Source organism: Haliotis cracherodii, unplaced genomic scaffold, assembly GCF_022045235.1.
Source record: "Haliotis cracherodii isolate W230 unplaced genomic scaffold, xgHalCrac1.p SCAF_4, whole genome shotgun sequence".
Taxonomy (NCBI): Eukaryota; Metazoa; Mollusca; class Gastropoda; order Lepetellida; family Haliotidae; genus Haliotis; species Haliotis cracherodii.
The window spans coordinates 68513983-68529779 of NW_027266297.1; the positions used below are offsets into that span (position 1 = coordinate 68513983).

The window sequence follows — 15797 nt, forward strand, 5'->3', positions numbered from 1 at the left end:
TGAATCTTACACTCGACACGACAGGAAACTGTCGCCACTATGTTGCGAAACAAACATATTTCTTAAACGTTTTTCTTTACTAATAAGCAGCCTAATGTCTGCACTGTTGCAGAACAAACGTAATTCAAAATGTACATATAATTTTAATGATAATTATGTTTCAACAATATCAGTAACAGCACTATCGTGTTTCTGCATTTTCTGGTCCATCGATCACTTGACTGTCTGGTTTCATGACAAGCAATACTTATTCAAGTCGCGCGAAGGGCGGGTCCTACCAGTAGGGCAGGACATGCTTACGCTTTTAGCCAACATCTGATATTCAGTGATAATATATATAATTGTCACAGATATTTTGCCTTTTACACACAATGGACTCTGCTTGACGGATGACTTTTTTCTGGCGTTACATAGTTAAGTAGAGATTTCCTATGATTATGGGCATGCATTTGTCGGTTTTATTTGATTGCCTAAGTTAAAATGATTATTACAGTCCTTGTACCATATGGCGCAAGTCATTGCTCACAATTAAATTCTCGGTGACGCGTGACGAAAATACATGTGCATAACATTTACGTAGCGGTAGTACCTGGTCTGTGTGTAATGTAGACGTGGCTGATCATCTGTCCTACCTTTTGTAAGTGAAATACCTCCTGACAGGACTCTTGGTACAGGTAAGCTCACTTGTGTTAAAGTACTACTAGAAGTTTGAATGGGAAACCACTCTTTGTTTTTAATGCACCAGAAACTATATGAATAAGAATCAGAAACTTCATGTATTTTGTTTGACTTCAAAATTGTGAAAAATAATAAGGTTTAAACTTGGCTTCAAAGGTCACAATCCAACAATCATCAAGTGGGATATATATTATTGTAGATATGTGCGAGGATTAATTGTCATTGGTATCATCCATGTTGCTACATATAGTTCACTTTTAAAACACAAACAGATCAAGAATATACAATACAAACACTATGCTGAGTAGTTCATATGCCTGTTCCAGAATATCACGGGGGAGAGTGGCATTCGCTACAAATGCTATGGCTCACGTTGGCTCTGGTTTTCTAACGAATGGATGTGTACCCCGTAGTGGGATAGAGAAAAGATGATAATAGATACTGCACTGATAAGGGGACACGGTATTCGGTATCTCCGCAGCTGCTTATGGTCGAAGGGCCAGTCGTCGGCTTGGTCAATACCTTATCTTGACAAGGGTAGTTAGTTTTGAATCCATGCGATCCCTTTTACGTTCAATAAGTACACTCTTCAAAAACGAAACGCACAGGTAGTATGTAGTTCATTGAACGTGGCTACACAACAAATCCGGTAAATAAATTGGATATATTTCATTGGAAAATGTTCATGTCCTGATATTCGACAAACGGTGCGTCAAAATGCAGCCATTGTCGATTTGCAATGTCTTAAATCGCATTGTTTTGACACTTGTTCATAAATGTCATGGAGGAAAACGGTAAAGCAACATGCACGTGCAAGTTATGGCATTCGTAACTCGTGGTAGTCGCTATAAAAAGACAAACATAAGCCAATAATTTGTCATTCAATTGTCAACTTTTTTCAAGTTCGAAAATGCCGAGACTCAGCGCTGCCGATTGGAATATCGCCATAGGACGTGTTTATCGTCGTCGAAATGAGCGTTTCATCCCGAAATTGAGTCCGTGAATTCGACAAATTCTGTGGCGGTAGTGTCATGGTGTGGGGGGCCATATCCGACACCACGAGATCTGACTTGGTTGTGGTTCAGGGAAATTTGACGGCAAATCGCTACATGAATCAATTTCTTCAACCTCACCATCTTCCAATCATTGACCGCCAGAGGGAGTTTTTTTCAACAGGACAACGTTCCATCGCACACAGCTCGTGTCACGGTAGACTACCTTTATAATGCCAACATCAACGGCTTGCTCTTGCCGTCCAGATCTCCAGATCTCAACCCAATCGGACACCTATGGGATGAACTCGATCAACGTGTACGTCAACGTCAGAAAACGTCGCAGACAATCCCACAACTGGCCGACGCGTTACAAGCAGAATGGCGCAGAATTCTGTAGGACAGAATTTGAACACTTATCCAGTCAGTGCCTGGGAGATGCAGAGCCGTGATTGCTGCACGGGGAGTTCCGCGCAACCTTATGTGGCCTCATGTGACATGACAATGAACAGTTTTCAATGCCTTTGTGCAACGACATGTGACTATCGAGCACCAAAATGTCATCTATCTATACTCACACGCAAAAGAAACGCAAGTGGTTTTAAGCAAATAGGTAACAAACATAAATTGATACAAGTTTTAGCATGTAGTGAAGCCTGATGGTGTTATCAATATTTTGGGTTGCATTTTGGAAGCTCCGAGTAAAAACGCAACATAAAAAACGAATCGCCAAAACGCACCATTTATGAATGTGTGGGTATCACCACTCCTTGGTCAACAATGCCACGCCTAACTCAAAGGCTATCGGACGTTTGGAAGCTGGAGAGTCTGTCCAAGATGTTTCCCGTCATTTCAACGTTAACCATCTCCTGCATCGATACAATGCTACACAGACCACAGATGACCTTCCTCGGAGCGGTCGTCCTAGGGTCACCACACCTCGACAAGATCGGCAGATTACCCGTCAACACCAGCGACATCCGTTCCTAACTGCAGGTGAAAGTGCTCGACAGACCATAGGAACACATAATCGACACATTAGCCGGGACACTGTGATCCGACGTCTCCGTTCAAACAACCTCAGATGTCGCTGACCAGCACGGCATCGACAAGCACGACTTCAGTGGGCACATGGTCATCACAATTGGCGTCATCGTGAGTGGAGGCGTGTCATCTTCTCTGATGAAAGTCGCTTTTGTGTCTCCTATGCAGACGGAAGAGTCAGAATTTGGCGGTGTCGAGGTGATCGTTTCGCTGACAGAAGCGTTGTGGAAAGGGATCCATGGGGTTGACCTAGCGTCATGATATGGGCAGGGATTGGACTTGATGCGAGACTTGGACCCATGTGCTTTCTGAATGTTGGTCAAGGTCTGGGACACGTCGTCACTGCTCAGCGGTATGTCGACCAAGTGATCAGACCCCACGTTGTTCCATTTTTGGCACAACATCAACAACACATTTTCCAGCACGACAACGCTCGTCCCAATGTTGCCAGAGCTACCATGGCCTTTCTGCAACAACACAACATCCGTGTTCTACCGTGGCCAGCCCTCAGCCCTGATCTGAACCCCATCGAACACTTGTGGGATGATGTTCAATGGCGTCTGCACAATGTGCGCCCAGTCCCTACAACTGCCGATGAACTACGCACAGCTGCTCTGGATGTGTGCAGGAGGATCCCTAGGGCCTTCACAAATCGTTTGATCCACTCAACGTACAGGGGATGTGTGGCAGTGATCAATGCTAATGGTGGTCACACAAGGTATTAACTGACATTTCGGGTATTGATCCGAAACTGTGTAAGCCCTTAACATTTGAAAAAACCCAATTATGTCATCTGCCTTTTAATCCATTAAACTGTCTTCAGTCAATTTCAGTATGAGTATTTCTTGTCTTTACTGTTGAAAATAAATAACATGTATACTGCATACTCGACATGGGTTTCTTTTGCGTGTCGATATATTATACTAGTATTAGATTAAATATATCGACTTTATTAGGTACACAATAACACGTCCCATTTTAATTCTGGAAACCCAAAAGTCCAGTCTCCGTCAAAGGTATTTACAAAATTAAACATGCTGATTTCATGGGAACATACCAAGGAAGAAAAAATGAAAAAAAAATCTCAATATTTACACTATGTCGCGAGAATATGTTCCTTTACTTAAAACACCTGTTTTTGTTTCGCAAATACATATATGTATATCTTTCAAGTATCATGACACAAAATTTAACTCATTTTAACTTAATTCAACTATTTTATAGCGATATTGAAATATTTCGCCCATGGGCGAGAAAAAGGTTTGGCCCATGGGCGAGAATATTTTCCTTTGCTCAACAGTTTTAGTTTCGCAAATACATAAAAGTTTTATAAGCATGACACATGTTTCAACTTATTTTACCTTAATTCAACTATTAAAATATTTCGCCCATGTTTTCGTCAGTCCCTTTAAATAATTAACTAATTGTGTACAAAGTATATTGTATCATGTGAAATATACTTTATATTATGTCATTACATTACTATATAAAAAGGGACTTCTGTTTCCTTTACAGAAGTTGTACAAATTTCACCTTTTTCACATATTGCAACGATCTTTAATTAACCCGGCCTTACCTCTCAAAACGTTTTGACAGTTTATCATACGAATTCATGCGCTTGTACACCAATTCATTGGCGTTATTTTCCAACACATTAAAGTTTAGTCAGTTTCTTTTTCATTTCCCATTTTATGTCTCGTCGATACATCACACTGGGAAAGTAAGTGACACGAGGTATGCAAAATAAGGTACACGTGCGCGTATTTTAATGGAAACAAAATACGATTCGTCTTTCATTGCATAACGTTTGGTTGAATATCTCACATTCTAACGAAATCTCTAAATAATTATTTAATTATATGTGGTGTCGAACTGATCAATGGGAATTTTGTGTACAGGCAATTGAGGAAAACTTGAGTGAATATTGTGACACTAAAGCAACTTTTAAATGCATTGCCACTTTTGGTATGAAAATGGTAACAGTTGAGAAAAACGCAACAGCCTTCTTATGATAATTCCCATATTCTTATTGGTACTTGTGGATGTTACATATTATAACACAAAAGCAACTTTTAAATGCATAGTTACTTCTGGTATGAAAATGGTAACAGTTCAGAAAAAAACATCAGCCCTCTTATGATAATTCTGAAAATTCTCATTAGGTTGTTGTATCTAATTGCAGTGTCGGCCTTATTTACAGGTGATTCTAAATTTACAATACCTGCTCTCAGTCAATTACGATCTACCACACCACGCGTGAATAAACAGTTATGCGGGTGTAGCTGAAAATGTATATATATTTTTGTGGCTACATGTTTTACAAATGTTCGTTGATATGTGGATATATTAAGCACAAAGACAAAAAAAAAAGTTTATGAAAGATGAATTAGTGCCTTGATATATTCAACGAGATGTGTATCATCGTTTAATGGGGTCATTCAATAAAAGTACGTTTGGAGGAGATATCAAAGGAGCCGCCCAATATACACAGTGACGTCCGGTGAACTACCACCCCACCCTGTCCATAAGAGTTATGTAATAGGCACACAAATATATTTGATGCGGTGTCAGTGTGGAAGGAGTTTGAATTACGTCCGCCACTGGCCACAGAAATCCTCAAAGTATAGTAACAATCAACAAGGTCAATGCCGTACTAACTACCTAGTGACGAACGTAGCAACGACTGTCAATATGTCTGCTACAGCTACCATACCATCATCCCTGCCACAACTGGCATATTAACGGCTTATTCAAAATATTAATTGTAGAAACGTCGTTAACAGACTTACGTATGTCGTATACAGTCCTCATATTTGATTAAAAAAAGTAAGGACGTCAACTGGGAATTCAACTGGATGTTACCTTCCTTATATCAGCTAACAACCCTGTTTGTGAAAATATGTACTGGACATAAGATTTAAAGACTAATAAAATCAATTGTAAGGCCGCATAGACCATAAAACCGAATAAAATATGTCCTGGTATCATCTCTTGTGTATTAGATGATGGTAATGACCTAAAATGTTATAACGTTAGATTAGGACGGAAAAAACATTAAAGTGTTTTATAATACTTGGGAACATGAGCAATAAGATGTAGCAACATAAACATGCATGGAATAGGGAAAATGGTGAAAACAAATTGAAAGAGATTTTAATAAAACATTATTGTACTAAATAACTTGCAAAAGCGGTGCCCCAACTTGTTTGGCCGTGTTATGTGTGTTTGTGGACTGACGAATAGCAAGTAATTGTCATGGTTTACTCATGGTTCTATATACAAATTCAGATATTCAACCGGTATGAAACTGAGAACTGAGATGCCAAGTACAACCTACATTCACACACGGAAGCAATATACTTGTGTGTATGCCCTCTCCTCTGAAAAATGTATCACTAAAGTATTTGCATTGTAATAAATATAGTAATGATAAAACTTGGTAGGTCTCCGACAGATATGATTTTCAGTTTTTTTACACTTTTGATTGATACGGATTACGAACATGTAGTCTAGTCACTGTCTCTGCTTGTTAGAAATTTCAAATGTCCTGTTATAGTGCTGTTCCTAAAATAAGTCAGTTTCTTTTATCGGGTTGTATAAACAGTTGATTCGTCTTGTCACGCAGTCATTTTTACTTTTTTTGATCGAATGATTTCTGTATGAGTTTTGTATTTTATTATATACATGTATTGTTAATTGTAGAAGATGCTTACATCACTGTATCTCAGAACGCAAATCTGATAACATTCAAACATGTAATTAGTACACAGTTAATTGTTACATATAATTTCCTGCATATTCCTTTTTGAACAAAAAGCCTACATGTATACTGAAATCGGTGTCCACTGTTAAAAGGCTATTAGTGAATGAATGAATGACTTTATTTCGTAAGGGGCCACCGGCCCATTATACATTGTTCATTAATCGGTATCCATTGTAACGATGGAGCGTCAGATGATAACAGAGTATATAAAACTACCAATGGTAAAAAAAATAAAACAGATCATACTAAAAAGATCATTTCTTTTCCACAGGGGTTTGTCCCAAAAAATTACTTTATATGAAATTGTTTACAGTGCATAAATAAACAATGAAGCTTTGGAAAATATCAGTACGTATTTACAAAAGAGTTTGTCACAGTAGATAAGTACATAAATTTTGTTTACAATGTATATATGAGCAATAACGTTTGAAAAGTAGAGCAGAAAAGTAAATCCTACAAGAAGCATCAGTTCTTGTTTACAAAGCGTCTATTTCACTGGGGACTGAATTATTAAAATCCATTATTAAATATATAGTGAGTATCAAACCCAAATACATGTGGTTTCCTCTTATTACATGTTCAAATTAATCATTGGTTAAGAACTTTTCCCTTTTCTTAAATGCAAGAAAAATAAATTTTCCTATGCTGTTTAACATTGTGGTGTTAGAAGATACTAGTAAACTATGAAGCTTTTGCTCTGTAGGACAGCGGTGAAAATAACTAGGAATAAGTGACTGTCTCAAATCCGAATAGAAGTTACATTCAAGACAAAAATGAAACTCTGTTTCTACGGTGGGAATAACACAAAAAGGACAGAGACGTTTATGTCTCGCCAAACCCAGCTTTCTGCCTGCCTCAATCATCAACTGATGGCTGGAGCACCTAAGTGAACAAGTGCAATACGATAAGCTTTTATATTAACATTGTATAAATAATTAAAAGGCTATTAATGCAGTCAGCCATGGTAAATGGAAAGACAATAATTACATTTAGTACTAACTACTAAATGACTTTATCGAGCGTATCCAAACCATTGGCTAATTACGTCCGTAACCAAATCACCCCTTGTAACACAATCACCCCCGGGTCACCACTCTGCACTGTGCCCGGGCAATAATCCCGCACAAGCATCATCCCGCCTTTCTTATAGTCAATCATTCGCGCACTGTCTCTCTTTAAGTACACACGTGTTTCGCTGTATCTAAACGTGGGCGTGGTTCTTGTGGGCTACACTGCTAGTAACAAATAAACTTGCTTCCAAATTAATACTCGTGCTTAAGGTTACCTGCTTTTCAGTGGGAACCTTGTCTTTCCGGACTTTTCAGCCGTGGAATCGTAAAATAACATGCGTTGGGGCAAACAATTGCCACGTATATGGGCTCGGCCGCGGAAGTCGTCTTGTCAAGCGGTAGCTGACAGTTGGGTCCGCGGCGGTAGTCGCACAATGGTTTTGCTAATGGGGCCAGGCAGTGGGATCTGCTTTTGCCGGCTACCTGGGGCCCAGCAGCGGTAGTCTGACTTAGGCCGGCAGCGGTAGCTGCTTTTGGCAGCATGGTAACTGTATCACATATACTCATGATCAGCAATTATTTTCATTCCTAATTCGAATGAGCACATTCTGAGGCTAAATCTGCAAAAGGACAGACAAAATATTTCTTTGTACAATGCAAACGATACAAACGTAGCGGCTGATAATAGAGACAATGATTGAATAATCTGCAATATATCGTTTGTTCTCGTTCAATCTATTGTACATATTGAAGTGATTGTAAAGTTTCAAGGAGTACTAAAATGTTGTGGTATTATGAATGAATTTAGAATATGAATAGCGAAAAACAGTCACCATATGGGATGTACATGTATAACTTGTCTTCCAGCACCACGCTTGTGCCGAGGCCCGCGGTCATAAAACTAATCGGTCCCATAAAAGGAGCAAATAGTTTCGCAGATTCCCCCTGTACATGCTATGGTTCACACCCAATTGTCAGACGACCTAATCATCAGATAACACCAGTCAGTGTGACCAGTGTACCTGCCTGGTTTTACCTCCTAATTACTGAGCTGCCCAATACTGTCATACTGTGGGCAGAGAAAGCTACTCCAACTCGTTGAGGGATACAGATTAACCAGATTATAATTGTGTTTGTAAGTTGCGTTTAATCTGTGTCGGGTTGCAGTTGTTTTATTAGGCAAGACCAGGGATAGTTTTTTCAATGAAACCTTTTAGCCGTTGAGTTTGTTTTGCATTCATTTCATTAAATACATTGTTAGGTAGAATGATAACACGTTATATAGATTAAACATCTCCCTAACCTGAGTATAATCTCACATGTACTCTAAGTACCGTACTATATTACTTTGAGGAGACATTGAGTATAATTTTTGAGTTGGCATTGTATGCTGTCGGAATGACTTTACACAAATCCCTGCGTCAATGGACACGTGAAGATCCGGGGTAGAACAGATCTTCAACAAACCATTCTTGGCGTAAAAGGGGGACAGCGGTTGTTGTAAGAGGCTACTACCGTGATCGGGTGGTCAGGCACGCTGACTTGGTTGATGCATGTCATCGTATCCCAATTGCGTGGATCGATGCACATGATGTTAATCACTGGATTGTCTGGTCCAGACTCGATTATTTACAGACCGCTGTCATACAGCTGAAATATTGCTGAGTGCGGCGTTATACAACTAACAAACAAACAAACAAAACTTTGAGGAATTCACAACAATCACTATGACGAGGTATGCATATCTTGCAATCAACCTGAATCCAGTTACTGGAATGTCAAACCCGGGCTTGGTTAAAACAAGAATTGCAGTTAGATCCGCTATATGCTGTAGATCTCCTATAGTCAAGAGATGCAATAGCGAGGCAGAACTATGTCAATTTATGAGGGACAGACATATATATAAACAGAGCAGCCAAAGATAAATATGGAATGTGGAATTCTTTAGGAATGCCAGCTATGTGGAATGTAGTCGGGGTAGAATTCTTCAGATGTATACTAGAATGATCATCATCAAATGGAATGTCATCCCTTTTGTGAAGAAATTTGGAATTCTTTAGGAATGCCAGCTATGTTGAATGTAGTCGGGGTTGATATCTTCAGATGTATACTAGAATGAGCGTCATCAAACGGAATGTCACCCTATCGTGAAAGAATGAAACAGTCCTCGATCTCTTGATATAGCTACTCAATGAATAAGTAGAATGTCATCATCGAGACGAAGAGGAGAATGTACCAGTTCATTCACCATTTGATCATCACAGTCGACTGCGACGAAATATATTTATTTTTTTGTCTTACAAAATACACACGGACCTTTCATTTTTGGATTGAAAAAAGCTGATTTAACAAATACCATCAATCATAGCCACTAAAATAAATGAATAAAAAATAGTATAGTTTTATAAAATATGTATCTACTTTATTCATGCCGTGATATATTTCATCATAAAAAGTCAGTCTTATTCATATTTTCAATCTTAATTTTCAACTCTGTGATATATTTCGTCGTAAAAAGTCAGTCTTATTCATATTTTCAATCTTAATTTTCAACTCTGTGATATATTTCGTTGAAAAAAGTCAGTCTTATTCTTATTTTCAATCTTAATTTTCAACTCTGTGATATATTTCGTTATAAAAAGTCAGTTTTATTCTTATTTTCAATCTTCTTCTGTAATTATATCTGGTTCACATCATATTATTCACCGAACATATGATAAATGAATGTAAGTATGTTGTAAAAGCTAGGTTGAAATGAAACATCCCAAGTTCTTATTAAGGATACATGAACAGTTTTAGAATAGTCTTATCTCACCTATAGTGTTTTCCATGCTTTTTGAAATATGCGAAACACATATCTTCCGTGTATCGGCTTTCAGAATTTTACGCACCTCAACCCTACGCTGAGATATACCACCGTAAATGGTCTTATAGAAATAACCGTCCTCCCTTATGGTAACCCATGTTTAAGTTACAGTACCCTGTTTAGAGATAATACGTTAGTATGTACTCTGAAAATAATGTTTACCCCATCCGACATCAGGTTGTATGAATGGGCGGGACACGCGTTGTATTGATTGATCTAAATGGATACATTACCTCAGGCATTGCTAAACCGTGCGTGAATACAGGCTGCCGCTTTGGGAGACGATGTGGGTCACTCGTGTAGAACGAATGTTTTATCATTTGGAAAATGGTATTCATTGAATAAATTGGAATGTCGCCCTGAATAGTTTATCCAAATTCCAACTTTCTCTTTATGTTGAATGGCTGAGCGAAGTGGAATATCACTTTGAATAGTTTATCAGGAATTCTAAAATTCTCTCCAGACTGAAGTGGTGACCAGCCAACCATGCAGACTTGTCTCGTTGGTAGCAAATGCTCGTAAAGTTAACCCTTTTCATTCAACGATATTATAATGCATTTAAATGACATCTATCAAACGTTTCAAGGGTTAAAAGAGCGCGCGAACCATTAGTAGTTCACAAAATTCAGCTTTAAAAGCGAAATGATCTCGGCTCGTGACACATGCGCATGTAGGCACTGCTGCTGATAAGATCTATGAAAATAGACAGGAAAAACAAAGCTCTCACTTTACAATCAGATGTCAACAATACAGTAAGTCACGTCTATTTTTCTTAGTTTCTCTCAAATTTAAGAAACGTTGTCAAGGTATTAGTAATATGAAATTGTAATCAAAGAACATTTTGTAAATCGCGAAACACAGTCTACTGTTCAAGACGTTTTGTAACATACGTGTGTAGCGACCAGAACTTGGATAAACAGGGGGGGAACCATATTGAATATGATCTTTTGTATATTTCCATTCCAAATAAATAACCCACATTAAAATCTAAACTCTTCCCCAACGCATGTACTGTCACACAGATTGCACAACAAGGGTTATTGATATTTGTCAGATCCAATTTACCAAATTTTAATTCAGCTAATGCTACCATCCAAACACCTTCGAACCTAACACGATTTGACAATTTGACGCGGAAGCGATAGGGTGTGTTTTTAAAATAGACTTTGGAATCTGAACTGTTGAAGACCACATACTTGTCCATAATGACAACCAATGTTCATTGAATGTTTTGCACCTGACTTTCTTCTACCCACGAATCGAAACTGAATGGCCATCCAGTCCAACGCACCAAGTAATAGTCTTTTCCTTTCTTTCGCTTTTTCTTCAACACCTTTTCAATATTCCATACGTGGTCAAGTCTTTGTTTACCATTTGAAGCTCTTGCTGGTAAAACCGACCTTTTAAGGCCTCATCATGGAAATCATTCAATGTGTAGATAGGTATACCCTGTCGTCGCGTTCGCGAAGCAATTTGAGTCACAATCAGCTTTATGTTTTGATTAGTCACATACTTTCTAAACTCTCCAGAAAATTCCTTGCCCTTGTCAACGCGAATTTTTATCGGAAAACTACCCTCTTTTGAAGATTGTTCTCAACCCCTTCGTGACCGTCACCGTCTTTTTATTCAGTAATGGGACAACCCACAAATACCTAGAGAGGATATCAATAACGATTAGTAAATATCGTATTTCATCATTTTTTTAGCTTAACGACTCAAATCTGCCAAGTCAATATCCCACATTTCATCTCGGCTGTTCACCCGAACTCTTTCCCGAACGTGGAAACCTATATTTCACCGGCTTATGCAGCGAATAAGCATCTTTGTCAATCAAAAATTGTCTTATTTTCTTGACTTTATACTTGCTGTTTCTCTGTTTCTGCAATGCTTGTTTGAATTTTATCGGACCATAGAATGCACCCGGATTATGAGGGTTAAAATAATAATGTTCAAATGCCTTTTCCGTAGAGGAATGTGCTGTGTCTGTAGCCATGATTCAACTGCGAGAGAGCGATATTCGTCTCTCCATAAATACATGTGAAGATAAACTAACGATATCTAAGAACGATAAGCAATGAGGAAAAAACAACCAGAGAGTGATAAACAGCGTATTTTAGTCATGTAAACACTCGTGATGGATAGGGCTTACTTACTTACTTACTTACTTTGGAGATTTAACGTGCGCTTTCCGACTGATGCGTATTTCGCACACGGGCCCGGCCAGGCCATTTAATGTGTTTCCGAAAGGGGCGAGGGTGGTCTGTGCAACCCAAGAGGGGGCTTTAGGGGTTGCTTATATAGAATTTGGGAATTTTGAGATTTGGAATAGATGCCGATGGGGTTGGGGAGGAGAACTAAGGGAGCTGGGTATGGTGGATGATTGTTTGTTTATGTGATTTTGATTTGGTAGGTTATTATGGTTTTAGATGCGTTTTATTAGTTCCGTTTTTATTAAGAATACGCCTAAGGCCTTGAAGTTTTCTAGTTTATTTTGTGGGTTTAGTATTGCTTCTAGAGTGAGAGCCTTGTTTAGATTGAGGGTGGTTTGTAATGCGGTTCGATGTGTTAGGTAGTGTGTGCAGTGGATGAGTGCGTGTTCTGGGGTTTCTGGTTGTTTGCAGTGTGGGCAGTTACCTGTAGTGTGTTTTTTAATTTTTTTTAGGTGGTTATTTAGGTTGGTGTGTCCTGTTTGGAGTTTAGTGATTACTCTGTCGATTTTTTTTGATGGATGGAGAATTTTTGGTTTGGTTAGTGGTTTGCTGAGCACTCTTTTGATTTGGCTATTTGAGTTTAGATATAGGTTATGCCATTTTTTTGTGATTTTTTGTTTGTTTACACTTTTAATTTCTGATTTTGAGATGGGTAAGTTTAAGCTTATTTCTGGGATTTTGAGGGATAGTTTAGCTGCTTTATCGGCGTTTTCATTACCGTATATTCCTACGTGGGCGGGTATCCACAAGAAGGTTATTTGTTTGCCTGCTTTTGTTAGGTCGTTGGAGCTTTTAAGTATTTGATTTATTAATAATAGGGCTAAACAACATAGGTATATATACACTTATTGACATCTAAGTTGTTACAGTGACTAGTTGATGGACACAGAGAGGTGATTAAGCTAATTGGAAGCCAGTGGATGACTAATGAACACAGAGTATACAAGCAGAGTAAACAAGCAGACTGATGGAGATGATGGAAGCCACTGTATTAATTGGATGGACAAAGGGATTTAGCAATTAGGTGATGGTAAGCAGGCGGGATGTAATAGCCTTGGTCTCTGTTCATTGCTGGCTGGATCCTTTTGATGTAGATGGCTACTAGGAGTTTCCCGATTTTGTAGTCTGATTGGTTGTTGGCCAGGATCTTGATGTTGTTCCACTGGATGTTGTGATCGGGGTGGGTTTGGGTGTGGTCGGAGATGGCTGATTTTGAGTCATTTTTTTGTACTGAGGTCTTGTGTTCTTTTATTCTAATGGGTAGGGGCCTGGATGTTTCTCCTACATAGGAGTCGCCACAGTCACATTGTATGTGATATACGGCTCCAGCTGGGTCTTCTTTCTTAGATGTAGGGGGCTTGCCATTGGCGCTGAGGATGTTCTGGATTGTCCTGCCTCTCTGGAATACTGTATCGATGTTGGCGTGGTGTTTGAGCAGTCTGCGGATCTGGTGGCTGGCTGTTCCTATGTAGGGAAGACTGATGACAAACGGGGCTGTCTGTTGTGGTGGAGGCCGCTCTCTAGGGCTGAGGATGTTGTTGATTGTTTGTTTTACTAGGCTGGTAGGGTAATTGTTGAAGTTAGTGAATACATGGCGGAGGTGGTTGAGTTCACTTTTTAGCTGTTGTGGCGTGGAACAGATGTTGACAGCACGTCGGGCTAAGGTGGCGATGATTCCTCTCTTGATTTGTGGTGGGTGGTTAGAGGAATTGTGCAGATACTGTTCCGTATGGTTGGGTTTACGGGAGACACTGGTGTGTAGTTTGTTATCGGGATCTTTCTGTACTCTTACATCTAGGAATGGTAGTTGTCTCTCAGCATGCATAATGACGCCGTTCTCATTGTGACGTCATGCATGTCTATTAGCATAACAATGGGCTCATGAATATTCATAGGGCACCTTCCACGGAAGGTGCTGAAGGTATTACTTTTATACTACTTACAACACACGAATAACTGTCAAACAAGTTTGGATACCCCTTGTGTTCAGGCAAGTTATTTAGTTCAATAGTTTTGTATTAAAATCCTTTTCAATTTGTTTTCACCATTTTCCCTATTCCATGCATGTTTATGTTGCTACATCTTATTGCTCATGTTCCCAAGTATTATAAAACACTTTAATGTTTCTCCTTCCTAATCTAACGTTATAACATTTCAGATCATTACCATCATCTAATACACAAGAGATGCTACCAAGACATGTTTTATTCGGTTTTATGGCCTAAGCGGTCTTACAATTGATTTTATTAGTCTTTAAATCTTATGTCTAGTACATATTTTCACAAATTTTTAAACAGGGCTGTTAGCTGATATACGGAATGTAACATCCACAACGTACCAATAAGAATATGGGAATTATCATAAGAAGGCTGTTGCGTTTTTCTCAACTGTTACCATTTTCATACCAAAAGTGGCAATGCATTTAAAAGTTGCTTTAGTGTCACAATATTCACTCAAGTTTTCCCCAATCGCCTATGAACATAATTCCCATTGAATAGTTCGACACTGCATATAATTAAATAATTATTTAGAGATTTCGTAAGAATGTGAGATATTCAGCCAAACGTTATGCAATGAAAGACGAATCGGGTTTTTTCCCCATTAAAATGCGCGCTCGTGTATCTGTATATTGCATACCTCGTGTCACTTAATTTCCCAGTGTGATGTATCAACGAGACATAAAATGGAAAAATGAAAAAGAAACCAACTAAACTTTAATGTGTTGGAAAATAACGCCAATGAATTGGTGTACAAGCGCATGAATTAGTATGATATGCGTCAATGGACCCGTGAAGATCCGGGGTAGAACAGATCTTCTAACAAACAAACAAACAAACAAAACTTTGAGAAATAGTACATATTTTCACAAATTTTTAAACAGGGCTGTTAGCTGATATACGGAATGTAACATCCACAACGTACCAATAAGAATATGGGAATTATCATAAGAAGGCTGTTGCGTTTTTCTCAACTGTTACCATTTTCATACCAAAAGTGGCAATGCATTTAAAAGTTGCTTTAGTGTCACAATATTCACTCAAGTTTTCCCCAATCGCCTATAAACATAATTCCCATTGATCAGTTCGACACCGCATATAATTAGATAATTATTTAGAGATTTCGTAAGAATGTGAGATATTCAGCCAAACGTTATGCAATGAAAGACGAATCGGGTTTTTTTTCCATTAAAATGCGCGCACGTGTATCTGTATATTGCATACCTCGTGTCACTTA

At 38.6% G+C, this 15797-nt stretch overlaps 2 protein-coding genes across 2 annotated transcripts in view; one reads left to right on the forward strand and one right to left on the reverse strand.

Moving 5' to 3' along the window:
- The first annotated feature begins 585 nt into the window (after positions 1-585).
- LOC139478633 (sodium-coupled monocarboxylate transporter 2-like) overlaps positions 586-15797 on the forward strand; it is a 36882-nt gene continuing 21670 nt past the window's right edge. Inside the window, exon 1 of the mRNA XM_071261195.1 lies at positions 586-674. The gene's annotated coding sequence lies outside the window, so the exon portion shown is untranslated. The remainder of the gene's footprint in view (positions 675-15797) is intronic.
- On the reverse strand, positions 13555-14388 carry LOC139479625 (uncharacterized). The gene has a single exon (XM_071262465.1). The coding sequence runs from the start codon at positions 14386-14388 to the stop codon at positions 13555-13557; it is 834 nt and encodes a 277-aa protein (XP_071118566.1).